Source organism: Haliotis cracherodii, unplaced genomic scaffold, assembly GCF_022045235.1.
Source record: "Haliotis cracherodii isolate W230 unplaced genomic scaffold, xgHalCrac1.p SCAF_4, whole genome shotgun sequence".
In the NCBI taxonomy this organism is placed as follows: domain Eukaryota; kingdom Metazoa; phylum Mollusca; class Gastropoda; order Lepetellida; family Haliotidae; genus Haliotis; species Haliotis cracherodii.
The window spans coordinates 50,296,657-50,319,945 of NW_027266297.1; the positions used below are offsets into that span (position 1 = coordinate 50,296,657).

At 40.7% G+C, this 23,289-nt stretch overlaps 1 protein-coding gene across 1 annotated transcript in view; it reads right to left on the reverse strand.

The window, feature by feature from the left end:
• The window catches only part of LOC139478161 (RING finger protein 11-like), a 55,132-nt gene extending 33,080 nt beyond the window's left edge, over window positions 1-22,052 (reverse strand). Inside the window, exon 1 of the mRNA XM_071260499.1 lies at window positions 21,818-22,052. Within this exon, the coding sequence (XP_071116600.1) occupies window positions 21,818-21,925 (108 nt within the window). The 5' untranslated portion in view covers window positions 21,926-22,052. The remainder of the gene's footprint in view (window positions 1-21,817) is intronic.
• Window positions 22,053-23,289: the final 1,237 nt, after the last annotated feature.

The window sequence follows — 23,289 nt, forward strand, 5'->3', positions numbered from 1 at the left end:
CGTATTCCAGATAATTGATCTGGTAGAGCTGTCTGCTTCTGACCATAGGCCTGATGTTACTTCCAAGTTGAAGTGAGCAGCTCACCCCGACCTTGAAGTGAGGCATCCATAAACAGGTGGTTGTTGTATTCCGGCTTGTGTAAACAAGTTCCTGCGTTCACAATCGATTCCACTGTCCTTCACAAGAGGTGTTTCCTCAACGTGTTCTGATGCCAGGATGTTAGTCTGGCTCATTAGACTTGATCCCAAGGAATGGAGATCCTGGAATGGTTGAAGTCGGACTTCTAATAATTTATTAACCAACGTAGTTGTGTGAATAATTTCCGGGTAAATGTTGTGGTCTGAGTAATTGTTGATATCCGGGCTTGAAACTCTTCATCCAGGTAAAATGTATTACAGATTCCTGTGTGATGAACAGCAATTGGTTTAGTCATTCGTGTACATAGTCATGGGTCGAAGCAATTCCAAAGGATAGTGTACCGCCAGTGACAAGAAGGGTGGTTCTCCTTCCAGGTGTGTTAGTCCAAACTGTCATCTGTTGACTGGTGGTGGTTGGAATGGGGTAGCAGAGAGGTCGTCCGAAGTGTAATAGCTATAACCATACATAAAATGTTGAACTTCCGAGTTGATGATGTGGAGATGAGTTTACCTGCAGATCGACATTCAAGCACACATGACACAAAATTTGGGATCTAAAGCGATGGTAAAATCTTGACTGTCGTGCGTGTGATCTAGTATCGAGTAGAAAAAAAAGAGGCTGAAGATGCAGATCAATTCTTCTCGCCAGGTGAGCAGTTGCTCTTAGCCAATCAACACTCACCTCTTAGATGTTTGGGAGGGCCTATGTATCTATGACTGACATTCATTGGACTATTTGTGTTGTGCTTACAAAGTGACTGTCATGGCAACTGAAGATGTAGTTTACCGGTTGGCTGATTCTACGAAGCAGGGTAATCAGGACCACTTTGAAGAGCAGTATTAGCAGAAACCGTGCCTTGAATGGACGTGTAGAACATTAGAATCATATACCAAAATAAATGTCGATATTCACCAGCTCTCGTCTTGAATAAGTGATGGATGACTTGTCCTGCCAGGTTGATCGGCGACGTATAGAACTAGTGAAGAGATGATGGGTTCCATCCCCTAAGCACCGGAAAAAGCGCTGTGCATTCCGGTATCGATGCAACGAGAAAAGGCGTTGTAAAATGTGACAGATCGTACATATAGTCATTGACTACTACTGTAAATGCTTCGCACAGCTCACATGAGATCCATCTGTACCAAAGTCAGCATGGTAGTCTTGTTTACAAACAGCAATCTCAGCGTGATGTGTAATTCACCCTTGCGCAGAAACAGGAAATACAGCAGTCTTTCTGATCACGTGGTCAAAAGCTCCCAACACACGAGCAGTGTCCCGAGTGACGAAAAACACTGGTGTATAGGCAGTTGCTTGTAGAATATGGGACGAACCGGTGTAGTACCTAGGTGAGCCTTGTATGATGCTTGAAACCATCTTCAGACATCGATCATCTGTCATTTGTATTGATGAAAGACCGGCGAACTACCCCGTCGTCGAATCGTCTGTTAGAATGGTGTAGGTTGACCGTGGATAAGGCGTGCCAACTAATATGAAATATCAGGCTGACTCCAAGGTTGTCGATGAGAAAGAAACATCTTCTCAGTAAAGTACACGCTCGTACTTTATGGGGTTGACTCCCGTCCGGTATTCACACCCACACTGCCAGAGTAAGGGACCTAATCACCAGCACACAAAGTCAGCGATCTAACCCACTCAGCCACCGAGGCTTCCTGCAGGTAAAGTCGTACCTGCAGACGAGTTCTTGATGGACGATTTATCCATTTGTCTACGTATCGACATGTCGATGTATCCATGTATCGACGTGTCGATGTATGCATGTGTCAACGTATCAATGTACGTATCGATGTGTTGATGCATCGATGTGTATTGTAGAGTGGAGATCCCTCAGTATCGATCTGTAGCGAAACTGTCGATCCTCCGAGGTACGATCTGATGGACCGTCCATCCAACATCCGCGTCTTGTCGATAATGGTGAAGTCTGGTGAAGTCTGGTGAACTGTCGATCCCTCGGTCATCTATGATCCCTTGATCACTCGGTCGTTACGATCCAGTGAAGGATGACGGTCCTGTGAGTGAAGATCCGTCGTAAGTTGGCTATCACATCCTCGCCGACAATTGTTGTGTTTTCGGTCAGAATGGTCGCCACCATTAGAAAGCCAGAGAGGTGTAGCTGTATCCTCGGAGCGCCTTAGAAGCGATGACCCGAGTAACAAGTGTGTCTGGGGAAGGGGCAACCCTCAGTTGACGGCTGAGTAAAGGGCCGTAGTCCAACACGATGAACTGGCCAATGCGGGATGACTGTAGAAACCAGGAAGCGGGCACGTGCACAGGGGCGTGGTCCGCACAGAGGCCGGAAACTCAGCAGTCAAACGAGACGGAAAGCAATCCTCCTCTACGGATAGCGATGTAACCATCGCCAAATTGACTATAATATTTTGTTAAGCAAGAAAACGAAGGTACAACCAAAGGGGATAACACAATCGTTTGGGTTGAAAGTGGAGGAAAAGCAACATGCACGAAAACAGTCGCCTTTATCGAACACTAAGCTAAGAAAGTTGAGATCCAAAGGCAAGGTGGTACACCGTGGACATCGTTATTAATACCACTCTCTCTTCGTGTTAATGGTAAAGTTTCCAAATGTGAATCAGGCAATTGTTTCAGGAGTTGATAATGTATGTTGTCAGCTCCTGCTGCAGTGTCATGAGCACGAGGGTAGTATGCAATTCATGGAGTGAAAATGTTTTGTTGTAGTCAGCATGGTCAGAATGATCAGAATTAAAATTGACTTTTTTTTCTTTTCCTGTTGTTTTCGAAACCTATGAAATTGAGGATTATAATTTGATGAGGAGGAATGATTTGCCAAAGTTTCACCAAGCTTGTTGGCAATTTCAGATTTAGTGGTTAATAGTGTATTACCATCCTTGAGATGGTGAACTCCAGATTTTGCCCTTAATCATGTGAATCATGTTCCACACCTTGCACATGGTGTGTTGGAATTGATTTTTGATACATAGTTCCTCCAGGATTGGCTTTTATTTTGCTGAAAGGTATGTCTCGCTTAGGCGCCCATGATTTTAACGTTATTCAAGTTGTTGACAGTTTGATGTCGGGGGAAATGTTTCCCTGCTTTCTTCCTATTTTTGGCTAGCTTGTTTACAACTATTATCAAACGATGGTTTACATATGAGGGTTTGCAGAGGACTTAGGAATGCTTTCGTCTCCAATGGCCTTTGTAAAGTTCCACATTGTTGAAGGTGGTTCGTTGAAGACAGATTAAAAGTTGTAAGTATCATTGAAAAATGGTCACTTCCACAAAGGTCATCATGGACAGACCATTCAAATATGAGTAAAATATTTGAATTTGTCAGCGAAATATCTAGGGCAGAGATTGTGCCAGTGGCAGGATGTAGATAGGTGTTTTGACCATCATTGAAGATGTATAAATCATTGTTTGAGATAAAATCTTCAAGGATGTTTCCTTTACTATTTGTATTAGTACTTCCCTATAGGGGATTATGACCGTTTAAATTGCCCATGATGATACAGGGCTTTGGGAGCTGATCGTACAAAGTCTGAAGATGGGATTGGAGGATAGTTGAAGAAGGTGGAAGATACAGGGAATGTAATGTAAACACCATGTTCAAAGTAACATGGACAGCAACAGCTTGTAAAGTACTGTTGAGTGGAACAGGGCTATGGATTATGCAAATACTTGTTAAAAGTCAGATAGAAGTTCCTCCTGTAGCTATATCATCAGTAGGGGGAAAAGAGTGGTAAGACCTCTGCAATTTCACTGTATCATGTTTTGTGGATTCATGGTGGTGGTGCTTCCACAGGTGAAATGTGACGTTAACGTGAGGAAGACAAAGTGGTTCGCCTATTATTGTCATGTGGAGATGGAGTTACTTATCTCAATGTCCAGAGGACCAATGGAGTTATGGACCTCTATGGGGATGTCTGAAGGAGTGGTGGCCTTTGGTTTTGCTGTATGCAGCTGATCTTTATGCTTTTGTTTCCCTTTTTGTGAGGTGAACAATTTCTGGTTCCGAGTTTTTGGTTTTGGGAGTGTCACAGATGAAGGTGTCACTGCTGGCTTTTCGATTGGAGCAGTTGGAAGTGGCTGAACAGACTTGACCAATGTCAGATCAGTCTGGCAGTCGATTGAGGCAGTGGTGACAGGAGGACAAGAGAGAGCAGTAGAGCAGACCTTCAACTCTCTTCTTGGCTTCATGGTACGACACATTGAGTTTGGCCCAGACTTGCGTTTCCACACAGGACAGGATTTTGAAGAAGCCATATGGTTCCCACCACAGTTCACATCCTTCCTGCAGTAAGTGGTCTTGTGTTTGTCACTGCAGCAGTTTAAAACAGCAGAGGCATGACAGGAGTTGGATCCATGTCCAAAAGCTTGGCAGGTGTAGCACCAGGGTGGATTGGGATTATACAACTCCACTCCAATGCTACAATAACCATCTTTGATGTTGGGACAAAAGGGAAGAGGTAAGCGTTGGTCTGTTCGACCACACCATCCTTCTTTACTGTGAATCATTTGACAGCTGTGACGGACTGTTGATCAAGTTCCTTGGTAATTTCTTCATGCTAGTCATGCGGACAGGCAGCAAGGTTTGTCAAGGACAATGCCCTTACATGACTTCAGTGTCTTGTGCACTGAGACAGCAACCTTGAAATTGACAAACTCTATAAATTTGAGCAGATTGACAGATTGTTGTCTCTGTGTACATTCTACATGGAGAGAGCCAGTACAAAACTTTGTGACATTTGTAACCTCTACGCAGATACCAATGATACCTTGAAAGATTGCAAATGGATTCAGTTTGATTGGTTCTTTGTCTAAAGCTTTGATTACCAAGAAACGTGGCAAATAGTCAGATCGAGTGGGCATAGTAGTTTCAATGTTATTCGATGCGTCGCCTTTAGAACCAGGATTTTTGGAAGCCATGCCGAAAAAGAAATGATTCAGCACCTCTTTTCCCCACCCACCATGAACTGTCAACAGGGATCTCCAAGATGCAAAGACTGAGGATAAAGGGGTGGTATACTCCAGCAAATTTGACGTGAAAAGCTGTAACTTTCTTCCAAATTACGGGTCAGACTGGTCAGGCCCATGACAATAAATTGGAGAAGTACAGAATTCGGAGGTCAGCATCACCAGATTGGCCCATGATCCAACGCCTCTGGGCATAGGACTCTAAGGAAGTTTTACAGATTGAGACATATATAATAGATATTTTGAATAAAATAATTTTTAAATATCAAACATTTGAGAGAAATAGTTTGTGCACAGGACATGGCATGACCAGCCGATTCATAGAATCGGGCCCATTCTACTGTCCGTCTAGGCAAAGTTAGGCCATCAACAACCAGATTCTATTGCTCTGCCGACACAGGGTCACAGCCCACAGCAAACAGACTGCCCAATTTGGTCACCTTTCATGACCAGCAATGGTGTGCTGAGGACATATTCTTATCTACCCCGGGTCCCCACAGGGGTCAACCAGAAAAGAACCTGAGCTACAACAAAGGTGTGTCCATAAAAAGGCAGGACGTACCAACCTCAATCACTTCCAAAGCCAGTGTACATACTTACCTGCTTCAGATCACTGTTACATGGCCAAAGCAAGACAAATTGTCAACATTCTTGATGATTCACCTTCTGACAGTGATTCTGTCAGCTTGTCTGATATTTTCCTATCTGACCAAGTGTATCCTATGCCCACACCAGAGAGATACACCACCCCTGATGCAAACCCTATCACCAAGGTGATGACCATGCACATCCAAGTGAGACAATCACCAAATATGACTGTCTTTTGTGGTCACCATGTCGCTAACTTTACCCTGAACATTAAACATGATCCGTCTTGCTGCAGATAAAATGTTCACATTGAGCATAGTACCCAATCAGCCTGTCAGGCGCATGGTTCTTCTCCACTTAAAGTTGTTGTTGTAACCATGTTCCCAATCACCTGTGATGCCGGTAAGCCATTCACGGAAGACAAAGGTGTCTTTGCAACTCACCAGGTTATTCTTGGGGATGGGACAAGCTACCCCCACAGATTGTGTGTACCTGACACATCACATTTCAGTGTATGAAGAAACCATGTGTTACATGCCCGGCACAGTTACAAACATATGGTCTGGCAAATATGTTGAGCTGACTCTGCCAACGCACTTACTAACCAAAGATGTGTTTGCCATAGAACCATAAACAGGCACAGCTCTGGCTGACAGCATCCCAGCTTGGCCCCAAACTGATTTGTTTAGCAGTGCTGCAGGCAAGATTTTGCTGACTGCCCAACCATAGAAACTAAACTTTACTCAAGGTATCAACTTCCTATGGGTCCAACACCTCCCAACTTTCCCAGTCAAACTCTCTGCCTCGCCTGCAGTATACCACACACACTCTGCCTAACCTCCAATTCTGTGCATCTTGACCCCGACAGTTACTTCCCAGAAGACATTAGGTGGAAGTTAAAATCTTTGATGGTTGACTACGATGATGTTTTGACCCATCTATCCAGGGTTATAATGGTGCCCCAGGACCATTTCAGGCGGTTGTCAATATGAGTTCATCTCCATGGAAGTGTTTGCTTGTCCAGAAGATGTTGGTATAACTGTTGATAACCTTAATCCTTCGTTTCTTGTGAAGATAAAAAAATGGTGGATTTCGTTTGGTTTAATACAGACTTTACTGATGTGGGCCATAGCAGTAAGCCCCAACCTTCACTCATACAAGATGTGGATTCTACCCTGAGACTTATAGCATCCTGGAAGTACATCATCACCAAAGATCTGTCACTTGAATTGCTACCAAATCCCCTTATGGAAGGAAATATTGAGGTGTGGTAACCCCCCTTAAACATGTTAAAGGGAGCCTGTGTCTATACCAGAAGTGCCATGGGAATGCTAGGTTCTAAACTTGCACTTGATGAGCTGATGAGTCATGTTTTGGGTGATCGCTAGCAGGAAGGGATCGTGGCCAAACTTGCAGATGACCTCTATTGTGGAGGGGGAGGCGCACAGATGGCTCAGTCGTCTAAGGCGCCACAATTCGCTGTGCAGATTTGTGTCCCTTGGGAAAGCCATTAACCTATGATTGTGGGTTCAAATCCCAATTCATCCCGATTATGTTTCTAGGTTTGTCAGCACCATACTCGTGCTCGTGGGTTTCAGCGAAGTGGTAAACATCTGACACCTGCATCACTTTGGGCTTTCCTCCCCAGTAAGCTGGCACGCCATGATATAACTTGAACAAGCATGAAATACTCACATCCCCCGCCAATATGACATGTCGGGAGTGTGCAATGCATTAGCTCCTGTGAACTATGTTCACTGGGCCTTTTTGTAAAGAAATACAGTACGTTTTTCAAGATCTGCTCCGGAAACTAGGACTACTTCCATTTTCAGTTTAAATCAACGTCGTTGCCATGGAAACTTGAAAAATAACTTTTAAAAAAAATCCAAAACTCTCCAAAGGCACCAGTTCACCACTAGACCTATCTATGTGCCAAGTTTGGTGAAGAAATATGGTACGGTTTTCAAGATCTGCTCCGGAAACGAGGACTACCGCCATTTTCAGTCTAAATCAAAGTCGTTGCCATGGAAACTCAAAAAATAACTTTTTTAAAAATCCCAAACTCTCAAAAGGCACCAGTTCACCACTAGATCTATCTATGTGCCAAGTTTGGTGAAGAAATATGGTACCGTTTTACATGATCTGCTCCAGAAACGAAATGTGATGGCCGGACGGAAGGACGGACGGACGGCACCCATTCCTATATCCCCCTTCCACTTCGTTGCGAGGGATAATAATGTTAAAACTGGACTAATGTTAAAAGCAGTGTTAAACCTAACTCACTAACTCTATTGCGGGGCCGATTCTCTTCCAGAGCTTTTGACCAACTGGCAACGTGTCCTAGATGCACTGTATACCAACAACCTTAAAGTTCATGCCAAAAAGACATTCATTGGTCTGTCCTCGGTCAGTTACTTTACTTGGATGGATATGGGAACAAGGTACAATCAGAGCACACCGCATAAGATATCTGCTTAATCCACATGTCCACCTCCTGAGCTAAAGAGTGGGTTGAGGTTTATCATTGGTGCTTCCAAGTTACTGGCCCGTGTTGTACAAGACTGTTCTTCCAATTTTGGCTCACTCTACAGTATTCCGGCCGGCCAACAGTCAAAAGTCAAGATAAAGTGGACGGATTGTCTCTTAAAAGACTTCAAATTTGTCCAGCTTGCTCTTAAATCCACCTGCACGATCACCCTACCGCTTCCCAGTGAGCAACTATGCATCGTCAGCTACAGCTCCGTCAAAAAACACGGAATAGGTGCCAAAAGTTACCAGTGATGACATGCCTTAGCTAGCTGGCTTCTTCTACCTTGTTACCTTGTGAAATTGAGGTACTTTCTTTCACTGTGGACACTTAACACTTCTTACCCTCACAGACAACAAGCCTTGTGTCTAAGCCTTTGAGAAATAATGGCGTGGCGAGTTCTCTGCCAGCCCAAGAGTTTCCACATTCTTGCCAGCTTTACCAAGCTTCAATATCGAAACCTAGTACGAAATGCTCCCAACTGCACAAATGAATCTTGTCAAGTGTGCGCTTCCGTTCAAAGGACTGAAGTATCTACAGTCCTTTGCCTCTCTACCCAAGATTTTATTTGAGGCAATGGGGGGTTACCTTACATAAGTCGAGCTGCCTGGCTTGCCATCCAGTCCGACACCTGTGGCCTATGATGTACATGCCCATCTTATCCACGGTACCCTCCCATCTAAGAAACAGACTAATATCAAGGATATCTAACGCTACCTCAGGTTGGCATCCAATGCCAAAGATGGCCTGCTTGGTGTGCCACAAAATGAACCACAACCTCAAGCAAGGGAATGCATCATATCTTAAGAGGTTCTCGACGGCATATTGACAACACACCATATATGACTGTAGATACTCCGAATTTTGAGGACCAGTAAAAAAAATACTCTGGTCACAATAATCAAACTCTTTTTCAGGTGGTAAAATAACTACATCGCATCACTTCAGGTGAATGAACAACACTATAACAAACTTTGTCAATGAAAATGTGAAATTTGCGATTTTACATCACTAGACATGATGATTTACCATTTTGATTGTATTTCTAGTAATGCTAGGCATTGTTTTAGATGCAGGAATAAAGATTACCATGTGTATTGTATCTTAAACTGAGACGGAAATAGCAATCAGCTGTACCGATGTGTGCTCCCAAACTACCGGTAATTACATTAAAAGATACCCAATAGTATAAAGGAAAACATTTTTGATGCAATGATCAGAAAAAATAGTATTTTAAATTTCTATTTTTCTATGAATGATATATTTTCGATATCGTGTTATTTTAATTGAAGGTTTTACTATATATCTTCAAAATAATGATAACCATAACCAGGGTTATGCAGTAGCACTTTTGAGTATTTTCACATACATTTTCGCATGGAACAATTTGACAAATTACTGTTGAGGTTTCGCGCGATTTCACTATTTCCATCGCCAAAACAATATGTTAACATTTAATCAACAAACTACAACAAATATTACTTTAACAAGTCAGAGTATTGCAGTTATGATATATGTTTCCATTTTCTGTCAAGGTGTCAATAGCGGTAATGTGATCATGGTTGCTGTAAATAGCGTTGAGTTGGTAAAGTGGACCTTATGGAACGGTGCAAAGGGAAATTGTAAGTACCAGATGGACACAGAAACTAATGTATGTATTATTGAATGAAAGTTTGATAAAAATTAATAAAATAGATTACAAAGATAAAAAACATGAGTCCAGATATACAATTTAACACTTTTCGTGATACAACAGGATTAACTTGCGTAATTCAATACAGATTTGTTGATATTCTATTTCCGATGACAGACAGTGAGTGAGTATGGTTTTACGCCGCTTTAAGCAATCATCCAGCAATATCACGGCGTGGGACACCGATGACAGATGATGACAAGACGTAGTTTCAGGTTGGGGGTCCAGCTTATCTACTACCACCCATAACATTTTGATACAGATTTCAAGGACCAAGTTAATACCTTGGCTTATCTAGGACATAGTATGAGATCGGGTTATCCATGGTCATATACGGTACAATTAGATCACCCATCGTGTCATCAACTAAAGCTTGTTGTCCACGGTTACTTTTATGCCCTTGACATGGACGAAGCCACTGATCATGCCACAAAGAGTTGTCACCATTACTCATCCCTGCCCAAGATGCCCCATGTCCTGGATAAGCTATCAGCTGGTGATCCCCTTAAAGCTGTTGGGCTCTTCTTTGCAACAAGAATCCGGTTGCCGAACATGCCATTCAAGAGCTTGGACATGAATTCTTATGTCAGGACCTTGTTGGTGGGTCCACAACTTCACTGATACTTGCTGTAGCTGCTGTCCGACTCAATTCTTGAATTTGGTCAAGGGGTCTCTTATCCCAGGAAATGTTGACCCAGAGAGATCAATTCACCCAATCACAGATTTCTATCCAAGATATGGATGTAATACAACAACAACATGATCATCGTAAAAAAGAACCACACTTACAGTATGAGATCCAAGGCTCCATTGCAGAAGAAACTTCCAGCTTAGAGTATTACTAGGGAGATATGGTGTATCTCCATAATGATAGCCATGAGTCACACAGGCTTAACAGATACTTTGTTGTCTCAACATTCGCCATTTCTAGAGTTCACAGTTTTGGAGCACATCATACCGTGTAAAACTTGTTGGACTGTTACAATACAGAGTTACAATAATAGATTGCTAGTGCAGTTCAGGACCAGTGTGCTCCAGAGTCTAGCCCACCCAAATTACCAGTTGTACCCTCGGAGCTTTCCATAGATCAAGCTTTGATGGCATCCCTATCAATGGATGGTGCATTTATCATTGCCCCTCGTTCAGGAGAACCCGTATCACAGACTCAGGACAACCCTCCTTGTGAATCTGATAATCAGCATACTTTACACATGAACACCCATACCAAGTGCATGCCTACTAAACGGCTTACATACTCCAGACATCAACCTACCAAGTTCAAGGACTATTTTCTGATTTTTTTACATTTCATCAGTGCTTAATTTGACCCAATGCTAGTGCCTTAACCTCTATGTCATTTTGTTCGCCTTCTCAGGTAGTGCTCAAGGACAGAGGTACTTATGATATATTATAATACATCATATGATCGCAGTTGTCAGTATCAAATACACAACTAAAGTGGAGATATCAAAAGTCAGCATAATAATATGTCCAATAATATATATTCACCCGGTGGTGACAGTGGTCAAGCTTCCGAGAAGGGCTAGGCAGGAAATCATGATGAGCGATCCTCACATGAAAGCTGGTTTGGATGTGATGAAACTGCGTGAGATGAAATGTGTGAGAGATAAGTAGGCACACTATTGTCCCCTTATATACAACCTACCAAGCCACTTGATTGTTTCACACTGTGCCCTCACCAGTTCATCAGCACTACATCATTGAGGACGTTTCCATAACATACTATCACTGTCCATAGTATACTGGACTGGAGGTTCACACACCACACAAGCATCTAAATATAGTAACTTCCTGATGACTGATCACTGTCCAAACACAATGCAATGACTATCTACTGAATCTCAACAGAAACAAAGTAATACAGTTACAATCATTGACAATTATTGTTAAACAATGAAATACACTGCCATATAACATATTCTTGGAGACATTCCTGTGACCCTCTTCAAAAGTCTGTAGGAAAAGGCGTTTACGATGGCGCCGGAACTGACTAGTTACGGCAATATAACTGCCTAAAACATGAACAGGGCAGAGTGAGATGTCCTCTGTGTCACCACACCCAACAATAATAGTCAGAGGGACAATAGTAAAGGTGCACTCTGACTGACCAGGTAATTGATTCTTGGCAATTAAGTCCAACATTAAGCCATGACATACCTCTGCTTGTGGACCAAATCTCAACTTGATCTGGGTGACATCCATGACAAGTGCTGCAGTGGCCAACGACAGGAGAAAGGCAGTTTTCTGAGTAAGAGGTACCAATTCCGCAACAGTGATAGATTCATAGGGAGATAAGAGGAGGCAGTGTCCATCCCAGAATTGAAAATCAAGGGGGGACTTGTCCCCCCATCATGTAGAAAATAGGGGGGGATTTTGAAAAAGAAGTGGGGATAACTGCTTTCTTCAAAAATGTCTTATTTTGTATTATGTACTGGAACATCATCATATAAAAGTGTAACAGATCACAATAAAGAACTGAAATGAATAACAATGCTTTGTGATTTTTTCTATCAAATTTTAATCAGTAAATGCAATAATGATTGAATGATTAAGAAGAAGTACAGTTTGAGAAGTAATTCAGCGTTAGAAATTGGCACTAGTCCTGTAGTCTTTGCAAAACTGCCCAATAGTTAAGGTATCATAAGAAGCAGTAGAAATTTGCCATTTTTAAGGGTTTTGCTATATGTTATCATTATAAGGACTAGTGGACTAAATATGTTAGTTTCTACCCCTGTAATTACAGTGACTGTCGTTTCATCATTGCCTTTTTTAGAACATCTATTTTGATTAAAAAAGTCTGTAATTTTTGCGAGACATTTTCACTATTCAAAAGATCGTCTGCAATGACAGTCGGCGATTCATATTGTGTGATTTCAGAAACGAAACTAAAACGAACTAAAATGCTCAAAAATATTTTCAGAACTATTCAAGATAGAATATTTATTGTCTTTTAACATCTTGTCAAAGGTTTTTGATTACTAAACAACAAAATACAACATAATTTTGATCAAAGTTTTGATACGCTTTCTACTAAAGTAAATAAAATTTCGTTTCCTATGCAAATCCTGTCGATAATTATTCAGCAATCCAAGGGACGTAACTCGTGTTGAAACTGCCGGTTATTATCGATCGGTCTTCGACAGTTGTTTACAATGTTTGCTGTGAACTGTCTTTCTTCGTAAATTGATTAAGGATTTAGTGAGTGTTGAATCTAAAGGTAGGGATAAACAGCTGATAAGGTAAGTGACTGTACAAGAAATTACTGTGCGCGATAGATCTCGCTTTGAGTTTTTTATGAGGGGCGATTTGATTTTTTTTAGCGTGAATCGCCTAATCATGCGGTCTGGGTTGGACACTGAGGAAGTTGTGAAGAACCAGTCCCAGATCCCATGCCGGAGGGCAAAACTACTATCACTGATCCGCCTGATCGGAGTAAAAGCGATACCGGTAGATCGGGAGGCACCGGGGATTGAATTAATGGCTGAGGCATCATTGGCAATGTTGTCGCCTGACAAATGCCTTGTTTTTTGTAAGTAGACATAGAAGTCTGCTGTGAACAGAGTAAAAGTAGGATCCATATCATGTTGACGGTTATAGATCTCACAAGATAACTGGTCATACAGGGATGCTGTGTGTTTGATGGATAGCGATAGCCACTGCGCGTTGAGAAACGCCTGGCCATCATCAGAGATGCCAACCCTAATTGAAGCTCTGGAGTAATCAGTAATTTTGTAAAAAGAAAGTATAATTTCCTGTAAAAAAGAGAAATGTTAAGAGTGTCATGCCATGGTCACTTCGACATTTTTATTAGGCCTATAGGTATGTGAAGCATGGGTATACATGCATTGACGCTAGTAATGTAGCTGCACATGAAAGCCTCACTATTTTATAAACAGGACGATAAAGCTCAAAATAAGCAGAATATAAAATGCGTTTATATGGTAAAATATGACTAAACTCAAAATTGAATATCAATCCAAACATCGAAAAATGCACATGAACATTGAAAATACAAGTTGAATAACGGCATGCAACAACCTCATCAGTGACATACATCGGAGCCACATTTCAAACAAACACATTGTATTTTGAATAACTTTAATAATTAAAGTTCAAAATCACTTACAAAAGCATTAAATTCAAGCTGTTGTGTGGGGACAAACCCCCTGATATCTAAGTGAGGAGATAGAAAATGGCATACATGTTGAAACATGAGGTCAAAACTCCACACATTTATAAAATTCATGACGTGACAATATTAACTGTATTGCAGAAAGACAATGTGGTGTTTCGAGTTCCTAAGAAATATCAGTGTAAATGCAATTAGCTCCATGTAGAATGTTTCATGTGATCGGTGTTTTAACAATTTGCTCTCCGTGATATTTTAGTCATGTAAAGAAAAGAAGAAAGAAATTTAAAAAATCAAATTTGGGGAGGATAATAGCAAATCTTTAGTCTCAAAAGCGTAATGATTACAGCATAGCCAAATGGTTGGCATCTCTGCATCAATGTGTTCTGCAAATGGTGCATACGTGTAGATCCCACGACTCTTGGCACAGGTGTGGTTGATGAGTCTGGCTCTCCTGCGAGTCAGAGCAGATTGGGGGAACCACATTCGACTGGATGCTACCAAGACTTGTTTGTTTGTTTGTTGATTAACGCCACACTGAGCAATATTCCAGCTATATGGCGACAGTCTGTAAATAATCGAGTCTGGAACAGACAATCCAGTGATTGACACCATGAGCATCAATCAACGCAATTGGGATCAATGACATGCATCAACCTGAACACCCAAATTGTTAGTCGCCTCTTACGGCCAACATGGGTTGCTGAAGACCTATTCTACCCCAATCTTCACGGGTCAATGCTACCAAGAGAATCTTCAGCTGTCAGGCTAACAATCCGAAGGCTGCGGGTTCACGTCCAAAGGATTCTCACAAAAATCCACCACAGTGAACAATTTCGAACATCCAGATTGTCAAGGTGCTACCAAGAGAATCTGGATGTTCGGTATAGTACACTCTGCATTTTTATGAGAATCTTTTGGACGCAAACCAGCGGCCTTAGAATTGTTAGCCCAACAGCTAACCGACTGAGCTATGCTCACACTGAGTGCAAATTTACCTACTCATGCCCGTGACTGAACAGAAAGGGTCAAATAGGTGACAGAGACGTATGAAGGCCACGGGTTGGCATGGTGTCTCGAGACCTTAGTCTACGAACACTCACAGGGTGATACAGTGAGTGAAACTTAAAGTGGCTTTGGTGTAAATTCCATGACAGTTTCCTTAAGCAAAAACATTTGACATGAAACTACTCCATCCTGATTACTCGACATTTTTGTGAGAAAATTACATGCAACCGAAAATGTGACAACAATACAATAAACAAGAGTACCCCGAAAAGTGCATTTATTAGAACGCTTCTCGTCTTCGGCGCCAATGTTTAATTAAAATAAAAAAATACATATTGAAAATATAAATTCTTTCATAAACTGGCGCCTGTGATATAATATGCCGCCGCAGGTTATGTTTAGTAAACACAAAATATCGAAAACTATCAACATCGCTGGGCTAATTCAATGACATTGCGCATAAAGATGATAGATCACTGAGAGGAGCTTATGCACGGTCTATGACCACTGACATCATATGGCATTGTTTCGCTGGTGTACATTTTCACAAATTACTTCATAGGGTATTTTGATATGTTTGAAAAATTGGTGGTACTGTATTCTAAAGGTAGGCTGAGTTTTGGAAACTATTTAGATGGGTTAGACTCATAATTAGAGTCAGGTCTCTGAATATTGTACAGGCTTCTTATTTCCGTACACTTTGATGTTTCCTTGATTGCTTTCAATGCTTTCATGCGGCATCAAACTACTTTCGTTGGTTGAAATGTGGTAATCCCCAACTCTATTTTCAGCTATCACGTATATTTGTCATGTGTTTTCTTTTACGAGATATGATTGGTTATCGCGAAGTGCACTCGCGCAGAAGTGGTTCTCTCCATTTCTTGCTGGGTTGACGTCAAATTCACGTTAGTGAACCTCTACACGTGACAGCTCATTGGGGGAAATGTAAAAAGCAGAAACGGTACAGAAACACGAAATAATGCATATCAGCTGCTATAAATATTTAATATTGAAAATTATTAATAGGTTTCATACAAGTAATTTTCAAAATTAACGAAATGTGGGTCGTACGATATTTGATGCCCAAATTATTATAATATTTTGCTATGCTTCTAATTTCGTATTTATTCTAATTTTCCATTTTCCATTTGATGTACCCTCTAATGAAACACTTGAATAAGCATTGATAAACAAATTAAAATGACAAAAAGAATATATATTGTGACCTTAGTGTATGGTCATTGTTGAAGTCCATTATGAAGTAGTCGCTCACTGTCATAAGTTTATTTATATGAAATATTAAGTAACAGACATCAGTACACCTTATCCCTGTTTTCATTTAGATCTATCCGAAAACATTTTTTATCACTTATCACGCGTCCAGTGCCACATTACTACACAGCCTTAAAGTAAAACGACAATACAAAGACTATACACCTAGTAACTGTACATATTTAAGATATCTTACAAAAAGATACAACAAACATTGTAAGGCTGTCAGAGTGTCTGTATTAATTTTGCCCCGATGTAATAACAAAAGTACGACTATCATTGCACATTCTTAAAATGCCCAAGTCAGCTTGATCTTTCTTCAACTACGTGAGTTTAAAAGTTGTTTCCGAAGCAAAGCAACTTGAAATACGTCCCAAATTAATTTGAAGACTGGTACCAAGGTAGAATATGTTGAAAATTAGTGAAAAACATTTCAGCTTCCTTGCTCAGGGATGTGAAAAAAAAAGAGGAAAAGTCTACGGGGGTCTAAAACATTTATTTGATTGCATTTTAAGCAATTTTGTGCAGTTTCAACAACATTCACACCAAGAAATGTAATGTCAATGGCAAAAGTCAATAAGTCAAATAAACAAGATGACAGATGCAGTAAAATTTCGAAGTTAAATCAGTACTTTTAAAAAATCGGGCATAGCTTACATGCACCTGGCTACCCGCCAGGTCTGGGAGCAATACTGTCATAAACTTCAACCCCCATCCCCCAGACACAAGGACAACTGTCACAAGTGTGCAATGTCTGACCCTTTCCCCATGTTGAAGCATATTGAAAAAAACTTACCTTGTACTTACCTTTTGATGAAAAAACAAAACTCCATTGCAAACATAAGACATTAATACAACATATATCCCAATGTTATGGGGTTTTGGACGCTGAAGAAATATTCATAGTTTTCTCGCTAATCACATGAACTGTAAAACATCTCATTCACTTACAGGCTAAAAGACAACTTTATCTTAAAAGCAAGCCATCAGCTGACTCTGAGTACCGTATTCGACGTAATAACCGCCCAGGGCGCTCTCAAAATTAGAAATAGGGGGCTCTTAATAGAATATTATTTTGGTGGGGAAAAAAAGAGTTGAGAGATAAATTTCGTGGTTTATGCTGACACAATGAAAAGTTTAAATGCGACAGATTCATATTGCCAGAATTTAATTGCCAATAATAAAGAACGCATATAACACACGAGTGCGTATTATACGCGAATAAATAAGTCTTGTGTACATTGATCAATCGGAAGGAGTGCGAATTGGGATTGTTCACTAGCCAATATATTAGCAAATATCGCCGTGGGCGCTTATTACGTCGAATACGGTATTTACAATTTCTGTGTGACACCACACCCCACGTTATAGTGCAAGTATTCGTGACAGAAAACATATGATGTCCGAAAACCTATGCTGGTGAAAGCTCTGATCAAAAACAGGCCAATCCGCGACGGTTGTCCGGTCTTCGATCATATTTTTCGGAGTGTTTTTTTTTAAAATATTAAATTTTTACGTGGAAGATGATTTTTTCCGAGGACTACTGTTTTAAAAAACATGATTTTCCGCGTTTCCGCAGAGATTTCACATCCCTGCAAGTTGCTGGTTGAGGTTGGAGATGACAAACACATAAAATGATGTTGATGGCCTAACGACTAACGAACATGTAGATAATTTCTTGTCAACACCAAAACTCTATCTAATAAGTGTTGACTGTGTGAGTATTGATAACTGATGAGCAAACTCGGTAAAACAATCGGTATCAGCGAGGTACAACTGTAGTATTCATACTGTAGCTAATAAAAAATGAGGAATACGTTTTAACCTAAAACAAAGATATGTCTGTCTTAATTACAATTATTCATCTGTTTATACGTTTTCTGTCAACTTTGCAGAAAATGGCACTTTCAAAATCTGTTCAGCGCCGTGAAATATTTGGAAGCAGACATGAAATAGCGATTGCAGTCGCACGTTCAACTTTAAACACCCTAACCCTGGATTATGTTTATTTTGAAAATGAAGCTGAAATAATAATTGGTTTGCTACAGAAAACCTAAGATCATCCCAAATGCGGGCCTGCAGTGGCAAACGTTGTTTGTTGTGTTCTGGCCTATCGGAAAAAAATATACGACCCCGTGTCTGCCACATTTTTGGCAAGACGTGTTCTCGAATATTTCGAAAAAAATTGACTTCATCAAGACAATATGCTCCAAATTGTTCATTCTGTTTTGATTCAAATTGGGCAGTATTAAAATTTATAAAGGTAGTTTTGTGTTTAATTTTTTAGATGGGGAAAAGACGCCAGTACTCTAAGCAGGCCCTGGAGTGTGCCGTTGCGGCTGTTACGGGGCAGGGTCTGTCTTTTAGGTCAGCATCAAAACATTACAAAGTACCTGCCATGACCATTAGTGATCATGTCTTGGGCGCTCATCAGTGCTGACGGCAGCAATTGAAGATGAAATTGCTGACCGAATTAAGGCTGCTGCACTGACAGGTTTTGGAATAACCCGACGTCATCTTATCTTAAAAGTTGCCCGTATAAGCAAGAGGCTGAAACTAAAGACCCCATTCAAGAATGGTGTGCCTGGCAAAGGCTGGATTGCTCGATTTCTAAAGCATCACCCCAACATTCATTTAAGATCTCCCGTTCCCTTGTCCACAGTCAGAGCAAGAATGCTCAACCCCTCTGTGACAACCAAATATTTTGATGAACTTAAAAAAATTGTCACGGATCTGGGGCTCCAAGATAAGCCCCATCATATATGGAACATTGACGAAACGAGTGTTCCACTGACCCACAAACCAACTAAAGTGCTGGCGACAGTTGGTGTTAAAAATGGCCACAGTGAAGGGGAAGACACTAAAATGCCTACAGGCATATAATACTCCGGTTGGAGTGCCCGGCACGGCCTATACATACCAGAGTCGTGCATGGATGGAGGACACTCTGGGTGAAGGGTGGTTTGAAGACCACTTCCTCAAACACTGTGGACCAAAGAGGCCTCAACTTATCGTGCTGGACAGTCAAAGTTCACACGAAACGCTTGAGCTTCTTGAGAAGGCAAAGGCCAATGATTTAACCATCTTAGCCTTTCCTCCTCACACAACCCAGTGGCTGTGTCCTCTGGACAAGTCAGTCTTTGTTCCATTAAGCAGGGAGTGGAACAGGGTATGTAGTGAGTTTATGGTGCAAAGCCCGAACAACTTAGTAACTAAATGGCAATGGTCCTGTTTGTTCAAGGAAGCCTACGGTAAGGCGTAATGGGTAGTGGGTTTTGCAAATGTAAAATATTCCCCGTAAATAGAAAAGCAATTCCAGATCAGGCATTTGCCTCCAGCAAACCCTTTGACGTTAGATTTGATTCATCCAGAGAAGTGGGGGTTGTTGACATTCCTGTAGCTGACACCCTGGTGAATACAGATAATTCAGCTACACCAATGGCTGGGACATCAGTGGTTCCTTCTACATCTGAAGCAGTGTTACCAGAGGGTGCATCTCTCCTGTCTCCCACTGACTTCATGTTATCTGTGTTGACAGGTGATACCCCCTATTCTTTGGACGAATCTGGCAACTTAGTTGTGGAACTAGCCACAGTCTCTGAAGCTGTTGCAATGGATGCTATTAAGTCTGAGTTTTCCCTTCCTGCTCCTGTAGTTAAAGAACAAAGTTCAAAATCAAATCCCCGGAAGCTGACCTCCCACCGCGTACTAACAAGTGATGAAATCATTAAGATGAAGGCAGATAAAAGAGACGTGAAAGAAAAGCAAGAAAGAGAAAAACAAGCGTGTATGGAAGCGAGGTGAGCTCGGCAATTGCAAAAGGGTGGAAAGTCAGCTTCTAACGCTAAAGTTATCTTATAAAGAGATAGACGAGATCTGTATATTTCTTAGTTCTAACATATGGTATATGGAAACGCAAGAGGGTAATAATTTCCTTCTCCTAACCCGAAGTTTAGGCCGCATTTTTATTCAAATAAGAAACTTTCGAAATTGCAATACAAGTTTTGAGCGAACCGTCCCATTCGTCACACTGAGCCAACTTATTTGCATGCAGTCAAGTTTGAAACACAAATTAACACAGCGGGAAACCCCTATTCAAACGTATTATATTATGAACGTCAGTCAATAATCTATTGTTTAGATAGACATTGTATCGATGTGTGGGGCAAATGTAGTTCCTGACAGGTGGCCTCACTTACCGGTTTATCAGATCATAATACCAAGTTTAATATGATTGGCTCTTTGCATTGATACACTATTCAGTATAATACTATATTGTTTTCCTGACTGGTTCCGCCATTTTTAACAGACGTTGTAACTGAACAATGTTTGTGCTCTGTTCATGTTTAGAAGAATAATTACAAATTTATAGACTTCTGCATTATTTATTACAAACTATGATTTTTACTTATTTGTAAAATTAGCTTTAAAAATGACAACATTCGTAATTCATTAATAAATTCTACTAATGATTAATAATAATGGGATCTGGATCTACATATTTATATAGTTTTTGAACCTATGCATTTCCTTTCGTGCGATAATTCGAATTTTGATTCAACCAATAAATAAAAAATTTCATAAGAAATAACAGCTACGGCAGTACCTTTCAAGTGCTGTACGGAATTAAAATACATGTACGATATTAGAAGAAATTGCGTACGATATTACAGTCACACTGTACGAATTTAAGTGATCGTTATTAGCCTCCTTTGACTGAACGTGTGGTCAAAACGGAAATCGAAATGTACAACCGGTTTAACGGGGTGGCAAGATGATTGGACAATCTTTCGTCTGGTATGCCCCATGACACAGTATCTGCATACAAAGCTTGGTGGTTGAGACTGGCGACCAAAAGTGTATGATATTCGGAGAACTGACTCTAGTCAGCGTATTCAACATATGTTGAAACTATTTTGGTTACATGCTGCTAGGGGAATGATACCTCTATTGTCATATGACCATGAATCATACTCTGATCTGCAGTTATCCCCACTGTTTTAGCTAACACATGGAAAATATCATCATTGAGTCCAAGAGAGATACATTTATCAACCATCAGATGTAAACACTACAAATCTATTTTTAGTTTCAAGTTGTATCCTGCTCAGTGCTCAGTAGACAAGCCTGAAATGACAAACCAATAATAATTTAAAAAACGTATGTTGATAAATCCTTTAATTCACTTCCACATTTATGAAGAGCCGAGAAGCAATCAGCTGGTAGTTGTCCAGTCTGTGCAGATGACTATACTCTACAATACTAGGCTAAATAACCCACTTTCAACACAAAGAAGGAACTAGCAACTAAATGAAACAGTGACATCACATGAGTCCAAATAATAATTGATGACGCCAATTCAAATACGTTTACAAAACAATAAGAAATAAGATCGAAAAAGTATCTAACGGTGAATTCAGTTCAATGTTGATAAAACAAATAACTATCTGTGAGGACTAGGGCCTACTAACCTGGTAAGGTGGTGGGGGACCAAGGCCTGGGTCAGAGCCATCTTGACTATCACTTCCTCGTAATAAAGATATGTCGTCTGTATTCGGTGATTTCAGACAGTTCCCCATACTCAACAGACATGTACCCCCTACACAAAGTAAGCCAGGATGTGTGTGTGGACTGTCCTCAATTTAAAACAGACTTCTATCTCACTCAGCCATAGTAAGTGTGACAGATCAAAACATTCGCCCTATCACGCCTCGACTTCCTCTGCATGCATGTGACGTCAAGAGATATAGTCCATATCATCAATAGTGTTTCTGTTCATTTATAACATAGCACACATGCTAAAAAAGATTAATTAAGTATATAGATTGTTAATATAGTACTACGCTCAAAACAGTACGGTAAAACAGAGAGTGAAAACTGTCGTTTTGCGTAGGAATATCTTGGACAAACGTAAACAAAACATGCATGCATTTCGATGTATGGTCTGACTATAACATTTTCATTTATATAATTTTTCTAGATCTAAGCTTTATCTTTATTTCCCCCTGTTTAATTCTTTGTTGTTTTTGTTGTTGTTTCTCTTTGGGGGATTGTTTTGTTTTTTCTGTTTGTTTTTTGGTGGGTGTGTGTGTTGGTGGTGTTGTGGGTGAGGGCGCGGGAGGTGGTAGGGTGGAGGAGTGGGGCACACATTTTCTGATTGAAGCAAAAACCATGACATATTACTTAGACTCTCGTCTTAACGTGCTTTGACACTGCCCGCTTGGACGCATTAGGCTCATATACGTAGTGAGTCGATTAGCTGACTGACGCAACTGAGAGTGACAAGAGATTGGAGACTGTAGCCTAGTCCGTGTTGTCGTTTGGGGGTGACGTTGGCGGAGAAAGTGATTTTGTCCTCATGAACAACTGTGTACTTTGTGACCGTGTTGTGAATGCAATTTCCCGATTTTGTGTGTTAATAAGTCTTATTTTTTTTAACATTTTACTAACGATTTACCTTCATGGTGCTTTGCTGCGGGCTGGCTTTGTATGTATATCGCTGAGCGGCACACTGATAACGTCGCAGTTTCAAATATGCATACATTGTAACAACGTTCATATTTCTTAACACAAAGTAGTATAATTAAAACAGTGAGTGAGTGAGTTAAAATTAAACGCCGCATTGGCACTATTTCAGCCACATAGCAACGAGACCAAGATTAAGTATAGTAGTATAGGTAATGGGGGTTCTGCCGCAACTCCACTGCAGTAGTATAGGTAATGATGGTTCTGCCGAAACCCCACTGGAGCTGGATTTATATACCTATACCGCTACTACAGGTGGCATTTTTTATGTGTAAATGACTATGCGATTCAACGATAGTCATGAGATTAAGTTAAATTGGCTCTAGCTCACCACCACCTGGAGTCAATCAATGCTTCTATTAGTATAAAAATGATGATGTGATTCAACGAAAGTCGTTTTAAAAGAAATATCAGTATT